The 12855-nt window shown below is 43.3% G+C and overlaps 1 protein-coding gene across 1 annotated transcript in view; it reads right to left on the bottom strand.

Moving 5' to 3' along the window:
- The window catches only part of Dnah9 (dynein axonemal heavy chain 9), a 328584-nt gene that overhangs the window by 241758 nt on the left and 73971 nt on the right, over nt 1–12855 (bottom strand). The window contains exons 18-20 of the mRNA XM_076870265.1: nt 11063–11285; nt 9696–9862; nt 1131–2001 (exon numbers count right to left, since the gene is read on the bottom strand). Of these exons, the coding sequence (XP_076726380.1) occupies nt 1131–2001; nt 9696–9862; nt 11063–11285 (1261 nt within the window). The remainder of the gene's footprint in view (nt 1–1130; nt 2002–9695; nt 9863–11062; nt 11286–12855) is intronic.

The following is a 12855-nucleotide window of genomic DNA, read 5'->3' as shown; positions in this document are numbered from 1 at the left end:
TATATATGCACAGAAGTTGGAAGATATTCACAATGAAAGAAAATAGTTACCAGTGGGGGTGAGAGATTATGACGGATTTTATTGTGCTTTGAAATCCCTTCCGTTATATTGTTAATACAAAGAAAATAAATGTATTTTCATGCTTTGTACACAACCTTGTGGCACTGTTTAGATACTAAGTCCTTTAATATTTTTAATGAAAAGTTCTCAAACATCTCCTACCAAAGTCTCCACCTATGTTCTTGTCTGCTTCTAATTAAGCCTGCTCCTCCTCAATCGCTGGCATTTGAGATAAATAAAATCTGGCTTATTCAATAAGGCTTAATTACAACTGCTATGACAGAATGTCCTGTTAATTTTCACTGCACGTGTACAACCCCTAATCTACATTATTACACTAACTGTGCTTTTGTACCATGAGATGGAAAACTGCAATGTTCTGATGGGTTGTGCTTTAATTTCTCAACAAGACCCGGAAAACCAGTGACATTTTAGAATCACACTAATTTGTAAGCAAAGAACTCAAGGTGCTGAAGGGATGCAGAAGATGTTTGGGGAAAAAAAAAAAGAATTGGAGTCCATTGAGGGAGGGGTTAGTGAGAAGCACATTCATTAGGGCTAATTAGAAGGGGCAAACACAAGAAGAACACGTATTTTAGGGAAATCCATTGTTGAGTATTTAGCTGACAGCTGGCATTGAGTGTGTTGGCACAGACCAGGGGTTTACAGAATGGCTCACTGCTGAGAAAGGAACTTGAATTTGTCTGGAAACTCATTTTTGGTTAGTACCTGCATTTTAATGATCTACGGAGCAGCCCATGAGGAGCTCACTCCAAACAATATTTGCTAATATTTTCCACCTCCTTTCTTGTGTGCATTTAAAAGGAGAGGGGGAAAAAAATAGAAAGATAAAACCAATTCTCCTTTCTTTTTTCTACGCATCTAAAGACAAACTGATCAGTGTGCAGTGCATTTCATCTCCTCTCTTATCCTCTGCTTGATTTTTGGTGGTGGATGTGGTCAGGTTGTGGGAAGAGCCCTCCAAAGCAAGGAGGCAGAAAAGGAAAGAATCCAGATAGTGTAGGACCTGGGTCAGAGAATAGACAGAGTGGGATTTCCTTAGCAGATACCTGGGGCAGCTGAGCCCGGATATCATCCGATCCAATGAATATACTTTCCAGGTGAGACCATGTGCGCTGCACCTCAAACCAGGTAGAGATGACAGCATCTGCTGTGGACAGCTTCTTCTGCCAGCCAGACACTTCCTCCAGGAAGAAAGCAACATACTTGGACATCATCAGGTTCTGAAGTTGGACTTGATTGTCCTCCAGAACCTCAATGAGATCCTCATCAGACTGCAACAAGGGGACATTGGTCCGTGGGTGGGGCTCATACTGGAATTCCATGCCAGCCCAGGTGGTCTGCAGCTCCTTTAAGATCTTCTCCATACCCATCTCCTTGACGGCCTTGTCCACGATGCCCCGGACCTCATCCTCAAAGTGGTGCAGCTGGAGCTGCAGGAGGTGTGCAAGGGTGGTGTCCTTGTCCATGGTGAAGGTCATGCCCGTGGCCTGCACCAGCTGCCTCCAGTGCCGCTCCCGGATGGCTGGATTCTGCAGCTCTGCCACCGCCCTTAGGGAGGTCAGGGTGTTCAACACGGTGCTTTCTAGTCCTGTAAATGCATCCCAGGCCCTTACCTCCTTGTCAAGGTTACGAATGTGCCGGGTGAACTTTTTGCACTCTAAGTCCATGGTTTCCACGTTGATATCCTTCCACGCCGTGGTCTCCCAGGCATGGATGCTGGAGGTCACCATCCCAATGGTGTCCCAGAGCTCCTTCAGCTGGCAGGCCTCCTTCCTGCATTGGCGCAGTTGCTTGTATTCGGGAACATTGACCTCGAACAAGCTGGCGGACTCGGAAATGGAGGCCATGGTGGATTCCATCTGCTGGATCTTGATGTGCCAGGCGTCCAGCATTGGATGCGGCTCGATGCTATCAAACCTACAAAACACAATGTGTTCCCTTGGTAAGTACAACACACAGGGTTGGACTCCTAGAATCTCCAAGGTAGGTAACACCAGATGACATCTTTAAATGCTTCGCATTCTAGGGAAGAGCAGTGACTTTCACCAAACCTTCTAACCTTGGAAAGAAAAGACTTTCAGGCAAGGTTGGGGTGTGGGAGCATTCAAGGGGAACACCAGGCTTCGATCCTGTCTTCACATCTGAGAAGGTAACAAAAATATTGCCTAGTCAGGTTGTAGAAGGAAACACCTCCTCATTCAAGCCTCTGTCCTTTATTTAGCTTCTGCAAGACTGCTTGACCTAAAACAGCATGGTCATGTTCCTGCAGAAGCTGGAAAGCCATAGCCACCTTCCAGGGAACTAGTGGTGGTCAGTCTTTAAGTGAGAGAGCTGACACTTAGAAGTCCAAGCCCAAACTGTTCCATCTAGGGCCAGGGTTCTCAGTCTTGGCTAAAAGGATCTTCTAGGCACTTTAAAAGATCCTTATGCCCAGACTTCTCCCTAGAGCACTTAAATGAGAATCAATGGGATTGGGATCCAGGATCTAGTATGTTTTCCAACTCCCCTGGTGATTCCAATATGCCAGGGAGGAGCTCACTCCTGTAGATTGCATCAGCATTAGATGACAGTGACCCAACTTGGAGAACCTCTGTTAATGGCCATGAAGGCTGAGTTCAAAGTCCTCACTGGAGCCCTAAATAGTTACAGTACCATTTGGTGGTACTGGGAATTGAACCCAAGGATGTTCTATCACTGAACCATATGCCCAGCCCTTCCTTCCTTCCTTCCTTCCTTCCTTCCTTCCTTCCTTCCTTTCTTTCTTTCTTTCTTTCTTTTTTCTTTCCATGGTCTCACAAAGTTGCTGAAGCTGGCCTTGAACTTGTGATCCTCCTGAGTCGCTGGGATTACAGGTGTGCACCAGCAAGTGTGGTGTTTCTTAGGATATGGAGGGGAGGTAGAAAGGAAGAGAATGACACATAAGTTCTTTTTTTTTTTTCTTTTGAACTGCCCCTTCTTTCAGTTGCCTTTAGAAATATGTGACTTTGGAAATGGAAAGTCATCCTAATTAAAGTCATTAAGTCATCTACCTGAACTGCTTGCCACTTATGCCAGGTTACCAGGTGACACAGTGACAGTCATGCATATCATTAAATGAGTGTCAGATTAACTTGGATGTGTGTTATGTTTGATTCCCACTCATTCATCTAAATCCTTTTGGCTCATAGACTGCGGTTGTAGATCTACATCATAATAGAGTGAGACCAAACATCACTTCTCTGTCAGTGATATTCCTCAGCTCCCAGGTATTTCAAAGCAGAACACAAGCCTGGAGTTTTCAGAATTGAAGAGCACCTTCTGTCTACGTAGATGAGAAGCTTTACCCGCTGTGAGGAGCAGCAGATGAAGGACTAGCTGGAAAGAAGGGAAACATCTTCATGACAAGTGGCCCACCAACCAGGATCACCAAACGAGAGGATTATTATGTGCATTCCTTTTCAGAGATTAATTGTTGGTCTGTATAGGTTCCTCTTTTTATCTTGACTAGAGGGAACTTGGAATGTAAAATCAGCCTCTCGGTGTTAGGACAAAGATCTACAAAATTCAGACAAACTCAAGAAGACTGTTTAATTTATTAATGGACTCTGATCCAGAATAATTTACTAGATATGATCTATTAGAGTATTTGCTTGGTACACAGAAGATAATAAATGCTTGCTAACAATTCCTTCCATATCATGTACGAACATCCTTAAATCAATGTTGGTTCCTTAAATATTTGTAAGAGGTAAGTATTTGTCATACCTATTTCAAACTTCATTCACCCTCTTGGCATAATTTTTGTTTATTCTTTAAATTTGTAGATAGTCATCTTCCATAGCTCAATGTTCATAAAAAGGTTATTTGGCCTAAGCTTTAAAAGGAACTTCTAGACATGAGGACACATAGTCAGTCCTCTTATCATTTCAAAACTTTAGGGCAAATTGTCAGAATATTCATATACTTGATTCATGTGTCTAATAAATCCGAAGCAGTTCTCGAAACCTGGGGGGAAACGATACAGCTTAAGAACAAGAAATTGGTAGGAAGGAAAAGGGTGTGCTGAGTCTTTGAAACTGAAATAATAATGCAAAGAGTATTTGAATCCCAAAGAGAAATGGCTGAGAAGTCTGCATGAATAAAACTATAATTAAGAGGAATGGAAATATGGTGCTCCTGTGCATGATCTTGAAAGAGTGATTGATGTGGGCTGCACCCAAACGTGAGCTTAGGGAGAGAGAGAGAGAATAAGTGACTTCAGTTGATTTTTTGGGGGAAGCTAGTTGTTGATCAATGTCAATGTCAGTACCATATCTGTACAGAGGAGGAAGGTAGGCACACCTCTGCATAATCCCCAACAGGTACCTAAATCTCAGCCTGTCCCACCTGAACTTGTGACCCGCAGTCCTTCACATTCTGTTCCTGCCCATCTCAGTGGACAGTGGGGCAGTACCATCTTCTGTCCATACTGAAAGACATGGACTCCTCTTCTCCCTCATTGCCACCCATCCTCAATACGTTCTGCTGATTCTCTCTCAATTCCACTTCTCTCTCTCCATTATCTCTTCCACTGCTTCAGTTCAGGCCTTCCCACTTCTCATCTGGGATGTTGTAGCCTCCTTTCCATTAAGTACCTGGTCTTGAGTCTGTCTTGCTGTGGCTTGTCCATACCCACACACAGTAAGATTTATTTTATGGGTGGGTCCCTAACCTACGATGGTTTGACTTTGAGTTTTTTGATCTTGGCATGGTGAAAACATGATATTCATTCAATAGAAACTGTACTTTAAATTGTGGATTTTGATTTTCTCCAGGATGACACTCTCTCATGAAGCTAGGCAGCCTCTGTGAGTCTCAGGTGCCAGTTAACTCCATGACTGTGAGGGGAAAGAGCAAAGACTCTACAGCGAGCCATGTTGCTGGGTGGGGTGCATTAAATACGTACTCAATGTGAACTATCTGGACACAATTCCATTGGTTGTACAGCTGTTTCTGGAAGTTTTCAGCCTCTCTGCCTTGGTATATATTATTCTCTTTTCTAGAATACCCTCACTTGACTCTTCTTTTTTTTTTTTTTTTAATCCCAAACTGCTCTTACATACTTGCCATTGGCTCAAACGCATTTTCTTCCAGAGAGTAGGAGCTGCCTCAGTTAAGATGGTAGCCAGGACATAAATTTTATTACTCATTATTGAAAGTGTTCATGAGGCAGTAAATCTTGGAGGTCAGAGAATGCATTTATCTCAAACTCCCAACACCTATGCCACTTTTTGTTAAGTCCACTGTTGAGATCACAGCTTTATCTACTCTATAGAAACCTAATCGGGTGAATGAGTCAGAATAACTGAAAGAACAGGGTCAACCTGAACAGATATCATGGCTTAGGATATGGATATGTTCTTGGGAGATTGAAAGACTCTTACTGCTCTTTTCTCCAGCTTTTGAAGAGACAACAGACACTTCTCCAACAGAACCAAAGCCCTTCTTTTCTCACGGCTGTCTGCTGTGAGGTCATTTGGAAGGCCTCGTTTTCTCTAGTGGTCACAGATAGAGGACAGCTGCCAGTGGGAGGGTATCTTCAAGAAGATACCAGCTCTTCACAGAATCTGGTTGCCAGCTGAAAACACTAATGGTCTCCATTCACCTGGAGCTGACAGACAAAGAAATCCCTGGGTTACCTTGGTCTTGGTATAAGAGGATTGTACATCATGGAGCCATTCTTTAAGGTCAGGAAGACTATGCTCAAGGTCAGAAAGACCAAAGTGAAGCGGGGAAACTGCCAGAAGCATGCGGCATTCCTTCTATTTATGAAGAAGGAATTAATCACCAATTTCAAGAGTTGTAGAAAGTCCTTGCATCTGGGTATGGTAGTTTAGCAAATTACTGTGAAGTGTGAAAACTCAGCTTGGCATATGCTGGTATAATTTAAAGTTAAGAACTAAAGGGAGAAAGTGAAATTGGACTTGAACATGGAGAAGAGGGAATCTCCACCCAAGCAACCTGTCAGATGGCAAGGGCCTAAGAAGATACTTATTTTCCTTTTCCTTCTCCAGTTCAAGGACATCAGAAGCTGGGCTAACCTGTGTAACCTAACCTGAAACTTCCACTTACAGAGAGATGCGCCAGTCTGCAGTTCAGAAATTCGTAAATGTTCTAAAATGGAAGGAACCCTTACACACCCAGTATCCAACCGTTCTAAAAACTCTCACGCACCAAAGTAAGAAGCAAAATACACGAGTTGACACCATTTAAGATTCCCCTTAGCAATAAATCCACGATTCTGCTCCAGTCCTAATGGTTTTCTTGACAAGAAGAAAAATACATCAAAATTGCAGTAACGTTTGGTTTCCAGCACTGCTGTGAGCAGTTCTTTTCAAAGCATTCTCTATTCTAAAGATTCATCTGCATGTCAAATTAACAGATGTGAATTTGGAAAACCCAGCTAAGAGTAGCAATATCCTAACAGCCAGCAGATATGAGTGTAAAGAAGAAAAACAAATGCAGCTATTAAATAAAAATAAAATAAAAACCCAACAGTTGATCAATACACACACATGATCTAACAATGAACGGGGGATACCAGGTTCATAACAGACATACAGCAGTGTAGGAATTCTGACCATGGAAATATAGAGGGAAGCATTCCTCTGGTAAGCAAACTCCCAGGGGGTAATAGGCACCCTGTTTCCCATGCTTAGGATGCTCTGCAGTTTCTCCTAGGAACCAGTAAGATAACTAATTACATGTGCAAGATCTAGCTGCTGTGGCAATACCCTGCATGAGGAGGCTCTGTGCTAGCGTCTTACCAGCCTTGACCTTGATCTCAGGCACATAGCTCCTGGGAATAAAAGAACTTGCTTGCAAAATAACTACAATGTTTCACCAAGCCCTAGTGCTCCTGGACCTGCCCACCTAAGGGTAACTTCAGACAATGAGCTTTCCTGAGAGCTGCACAAAGCTCCTAACATTGCATATTGTAACTGCAAAATATAACTGGAGAATAAGCAGCCTTATTGATACAATAAACAATAATGTAGTTATGCCACTTGCAAAATGTAACTGCGGAATAAGCAACCTTATTTGATACAATAAACAATAATGTAGTTATACCACTAATGACCTAATGTAACCTACTGGTATAAATAAATCTGACTGCTTAGAGGAGTAGTCATCTTTCCTGCCTCTGCACCTTATCTCTGTGTCTCTTTTTATTCTCATTATACAGCAACCCACCAGTGTGGATTCCTTTTGTGCTGTCTCAGAAGTCTCTCTGGGAAGATATTTTTGCAAACATTTGTGGAATTTGTGTGAATGTTTTTGAAGAGGCAGTTGAGGCAAAAAACATAATGTTTATGACTGCTGCCATTGAGGAGATTGTGGATAACACCAGGTAGCTCAAGAGCCCACTTTCCCTCACCAGCACTGACTCTTCACAGTGTTCAACCTTGAAAATTCAATTGCATGCCCAAAGGACAGCCAAAAGAATAAGGCTCGGACTCTGAAAGAATAATCCTCAAGTGAGTTCTACAAAATGTTTTGAGCAATAGATGTTTCTTGGGAACAAGGTCTTGGTTCCTAAGGCAATGATTCCAGGACACAGAATCATCTGGAGTTTTATTCCCTGGCATGATTATTTAAAGGAAAATAGTTGCTGTCCTTAATAGAGTGGTGGTTCTCAACCTTGGCTGTACATGGAATCACCTGGGGAGCTTCCCAAAACACTGACACACAGGTTTCACCCAGAGAGTCTGTAGGATAATCTGGACCTTGGTTGTTTTAAAAGCTCCCCAGGTGATTCTTGTGTGCAGCCCAAGATGGCAGCACAATTGCTTTCAAGTTGTGTGTTTAATATATTTATATTTTATGGGTAGTTCTGTCCATGATTCTTAATGGTCTTCTCTTGTTCTTTACAGCACCAAGAATAAAGCTTTGAAGGTGGCAGCTGCTTGGTGAACATCAGGTGAATGAACGATGAGAATGAGCTCTTACTGGGGGCGGTGGGGAGAAGGGTGTGAGGAGAAACTGGTCAATGGGTACAAAAATCACAGCCACCTGGAGGGATAAGGTCTAGTGCTTCATCACTCAGAGGGGTGGCTGTAGTCATGAGTACTGTGTGGCATAATTCAAAACAGCTGGAAGAGAGGAGTCTGAGTTTTCTCATCACCAAGAAATGATAAATGCTTGAGATGACGCATAGCCTCAGTGTCCCGAGTTGAGCATTCAACCAAGTATAAATGGATCAACACATCAAACGGGACCCTATTAAAGATATGCAGTTGTTATCTGTGAATTAAAAATAAATTGACAGAAAGAATAGGCCTTAGCTGGGTGTGGTGCACACCTGTAATCCCAGCAGCTCGGGAGGCTGAGGCAGGAGAACCGCAAGTTCAAAGCCAGCCTCAGCAATGGCCAGGTCTAAGCATGTTAGTGAGACCCTGTTTCTAAAAAAAAAAAAAAAAAAAAAATAGGGCTGGAGATGTGGCTCAGTGATTGACTTCCCCTGAGTTCAATCCCTGGTGCCAAAAAAAAAAAAAAAAAAAAGAGAGAGAGAGAATAGTCCTTTGCTAAGTGCCAGGTAGAACACCAGCTATCCTAGTTTTCCCAGAACAGAGGGACTTTCCTAGACATGACACTTTGAGTCAGAACAGAACCAGCACACCACCAGAGTTGGTCACCATGCATGTTGTCAGGCACAATGTTTAACGTTTACAGAAGTTAACTCTTTCATCCTAATCCTAAGTAGATATTATGATTATCTGCATTGTACTGAAGGAAACTGAAACACAGAAGTATTAAGTAACTTGCCATAATATAGGAATAAGGAGTAGTTTGGAAATTAGGCCCCAGAAAGCCAGAAGCTTCAGTCATAATGCTACATTCCCCCAAAATAAAGTTGTAATATTTTTTGTTGTTGTTTAGTTTGTTGATTTGTTATCTTTTAACTTTTCTCGTCTCTTTTTTTTTTTTTTTTTTTTAAGGTGGGGAGGGCTGGGTATTGAACCCAGGGCGTTCTACCACTGAGCTACTTCCCCAGCCCTTTTTATGTTTAGTTTTGAGATAGGGTCTTACTAAGTTGCTGAGGATGTCCTCAAACTTATAATCCTCCTGCCTCAGCCTCCCGCGTTGCTGGAATAACAGGCATGTGAGCCCTTGTGCGTGGCTTGCTTTACTCTTTCTGTGGATAAGTAATATTTGAAAATGAAAAGGTTCTTCATTCCTTACATGGGGTATTTCCAAATCTGTCTACCCAGCAAGAAGCTCAGCTCTGGGAAACAGAGAACAGACCATAGAGCTGGAATGAAGGGAGGAAAGCTACTCCCGCTAGCATATAGGTAGACAAAGGACCATTCAGAACCGCTTGTCACTTTACCACAGGTGATCCCCTTGCAAATGGAGACATAGAAGGTTCTAGATTATTTTTAAAAGGAAAAAATATCCATGCAACCTTTGATCAGGCAGGTCACAATAGGACTCTGCCCACATTAGCACCACATCTTCACCAAAGGGCCTACGTGGAAGGAAATACCATTGACAAGTTTTCATCTGCCGAAAAGTGGCAGGAAGACCACCCGTGACTTAAAGACTACAATGTCCACAGGAGAGAGGGCAGCAGGGGCAACGGTGGTCCATACCGGAAGGGGGCTTCCTTGTGGAATTGCTCCCAGAATTGCTGTTGTTCCAGGTCGAAGGCTGTGCACCTCTGGCGGAGGAGGGTCACTTCGTTCGCCTGCAGGGGGGCCACCTGCTGCCTCACAGTAACGGCCATCTTCTTTATGTTGCTCCATTTCTCAGGCAGCTCCTGCAAAGCAGACCTCAAAGTGGTCAGAACCACAGAGCTCCCTCCTCCTGCAGGCCTGAAGCTGGACTTCGCCACGCTGTCTCATCTCTGCTCTGGGATCATACATGATGTGGTGGATTCATTCATCCTTCTCCACGTGCCTGATTTACCCTGCTGTGGCCTACTCTGTCCACTGTGGCCTCCTCTTGACTCCCTCTCACCTTCAGCCTCCAACCCTGCAACTTTTGCTCTTTTCTTTATTCTGGCTCTCTGATTCTCTTTTATGCCCCACATTTCCTCAGCGACCATCTTAAAAATCACTCAGAACTGCTTGTTTCCTCTGAATCAGAAAGTTGGCTTATCTCTAATTCTGGAGGGAAAAATTATCTTCTTTCATATTAATTCTCTTACATATCCCCAGCATCACATTTTTCTGCATTTACAGAGTTTCTAGAATGTGCTGGACATTACATGGTGTTACACATGATAGTTCCTTGAGCAATCATCGGACCCCAGTTTTTAATTATTTCACCCCACTTTGCCCCATTCTAAATCCTAATATTTCTCTTCTTATTGGTGCATTATAATTATGCTTAATTATGGGGTTCATTGTGATAGAGGCACACATGCATGGTGCATATTTGATCTGCTTCATCTTCTACACCCTTTCCTTTCCCTCTCTTTGTCTCCTCAGGTTTCCTTCCTATAGTCTGTGGGTGTCTCTTCTATTTCTATGAGGTTCCTTTTGTCCTTACTAGGTGCCCAATGTGAGACAGAATGTGTGAACCTGGGCTTTCTCAGTTTGGCTAATCTCACTAAGCAAACATAATTTTCTTCTTCTTTATAGCTGAATAAAAGTCCAGCACGCGCGCGCGCGCACACACACACACACACACACACACACACTACATTTTCTGTATTCATTCATCTGTTGATGGTTCCCTAACTAGGCCATTGTGAGTTGTGCTGCCATAAACATGGGTATGCCTGTATCACCGTAGTACACTGACTTCAATTCTTTGGGATAAATACCAAGGAGGAGTGTAACTGGGTAATATGGTGGTTCCATTCTTTGTCTTTTGAGCAACCTCCAGGCTGATCCCCGTGGTGGTTGTACTAACGCACATTCCTGCCAACAGTGCATAAGTGTTCCTTCCCAGCATTTATTATTTGTATTCTAAACTTCTATTTCCTTTATGAAGAACACACGAACTCACTGACCTCCAGTTGCTCAAACACGGCTTCCGGCAACTCTTGTTCATAGGTCTTCAGCAATTCGATGGTTTGCTTGAGGGGCTCAAACATCTCATCAGTGCTGTTCTGTCGTTCTTTAAGAGCCATGAGGTGCCCCATGATCTCAACCAATCCTTGGAAATCTCCTTTCTCGACTTTCTTGAGTAAGCCAATCTCGCTACTTTTTATAAAAACTTCAAGGTCAGCCAGGCTGGTGACACAAACAAAACATGAGAAGCTGAGAAACTGATGTGACTCCCTTTTTGAAAAAATACAGGCCTCTACCTCAGAGCAAGGCCTGTCCAAAGGGGGAGGGGGATGACCCAGCATTCCTAGGCACACAGCCACCCTGCTGAGTCATTTGTCCTAAATAACAGGAAAGGCCTTCCGGAGCCAGATACCCCTAACTACAGTCACCAGAGAGCCTTGACTCAGCAATGCAAGACCAAAGAGTGCTTGAGACCTAGTTTCAGACCACAGCAACAACCAATCAGAGTGAGACAGGGAAAATATCAGAAATGCCAGGTGACCCTCCCAGTAGTTTATGGTGGTTGATAACATGTTGGGAAACCATGTAGTTTAGCACGTACACCCCTCGTGGCTTGAACCAATCAGTTCTAACAAATCCCCCTCTTGTACTAACCAATCACCCCTACCCAACTTGTTCCTGCCAGTGAATGTGCTAATCAATGTTAAGAGTTGTTTGATTTTCCCACGGTGTGAAATGATTTGCTGGGTGATGTTGTGATGCATAGATTAGCCCCCCCAGAAACTAAGAACCAGGACTCACTTCTTGGGACTGCTGTGTCGGAAACGGTTGTAGTCCAGGCTCAAGCTCGCAATAAAGACTCTTGTGTGATTGCATTGGATTCGGCTCCTGGAGGTCTACTGGGGTCCCACGAATCTGGCATTACAAAGCCAATCTCCTTCCACTCTTAGAAAGGGATATTTACTTTATATCCTGTTATGGTTTGGATGTGAGGTGCCCCCCAGAAGCTCATATGTGAGACAATGCAAGAAAATTTAGAGGAGAAATGATTGGGTGATGAGAACCTTAATCCAATCAGTGAATTAATCCACCGAGGGGTTTAACTGAGTGGTGACAGAAGGCAGGTAGGGTGTGGCTGGAGGAAGTGGGCATTGGAGGCATGCCTTTGGGGTCCACATTTTGTATCTAGCAAGTGGAGTTTCTTTCTGCTTCCTGATCATCACGTGAGCAGCTTCCGTCTGCCCTATTCTTCCACCATGATGTTCTGCCTCACCTTGAGCCCTGAGGAATGCAGCCAGCTGTCTATGGACTGAGAGCTCTGAAACCTTGAGCCCCCAATAAGCTTTTTCTCTTCTAAAATTGTTCTTGTCATATATTTTAGTCACAACAGAGAAAAAGCTGGCTGAAACATTTCCCTAACAATAATAGCTATTGTTATAGACAGCTTACCATGTGCCAGGCACTGGCTGTGTGGACCTGTGCCCTGAGATGAATAGGGTGTTTTTCACCAGTGGGAAAACTATGAAAGACCAAGGTTGAGACTTGTACCATTAGAAGAAGCCTCAGAAGACATGGCATCTGAATGTGCTGTGTAGCCTCAGGCAGGATCCTGAACCAGTAAAAGGTTATTAGTGGAATAACTTGTGCAATAAGGTCTAGAAGTGAGTTACATCAGTATTAACTTCCTGGGTTTTGTCATTTTACTATTGTTAGATCAGATGTTAAACAGGAACTCTTTGTATTATTTTTGTATTTTTTGGGCTAAGTCTGAAATGATTTTAATGTGGTCAGT

Source organism: Callospermophilus lateralis, chromosome 11 (assembly GCF_048772815.1).
Source record: "Callospermophilus lateralis isolate mCalLat2 chromosome 11, mCalLat2.hap1, whole genome shotgun sequence".
Lineage (NCBI taxonomy): Eukaryota > Metazoa > Chordata > Mammalia > Rodentia > Sciuridae > Callospermophilus > Callospermophilus lateralis.
Note: the sequence above shows the minus strand (reverse complement) of the source record. Positions and strands in the feature narration are given on the sequence as shown.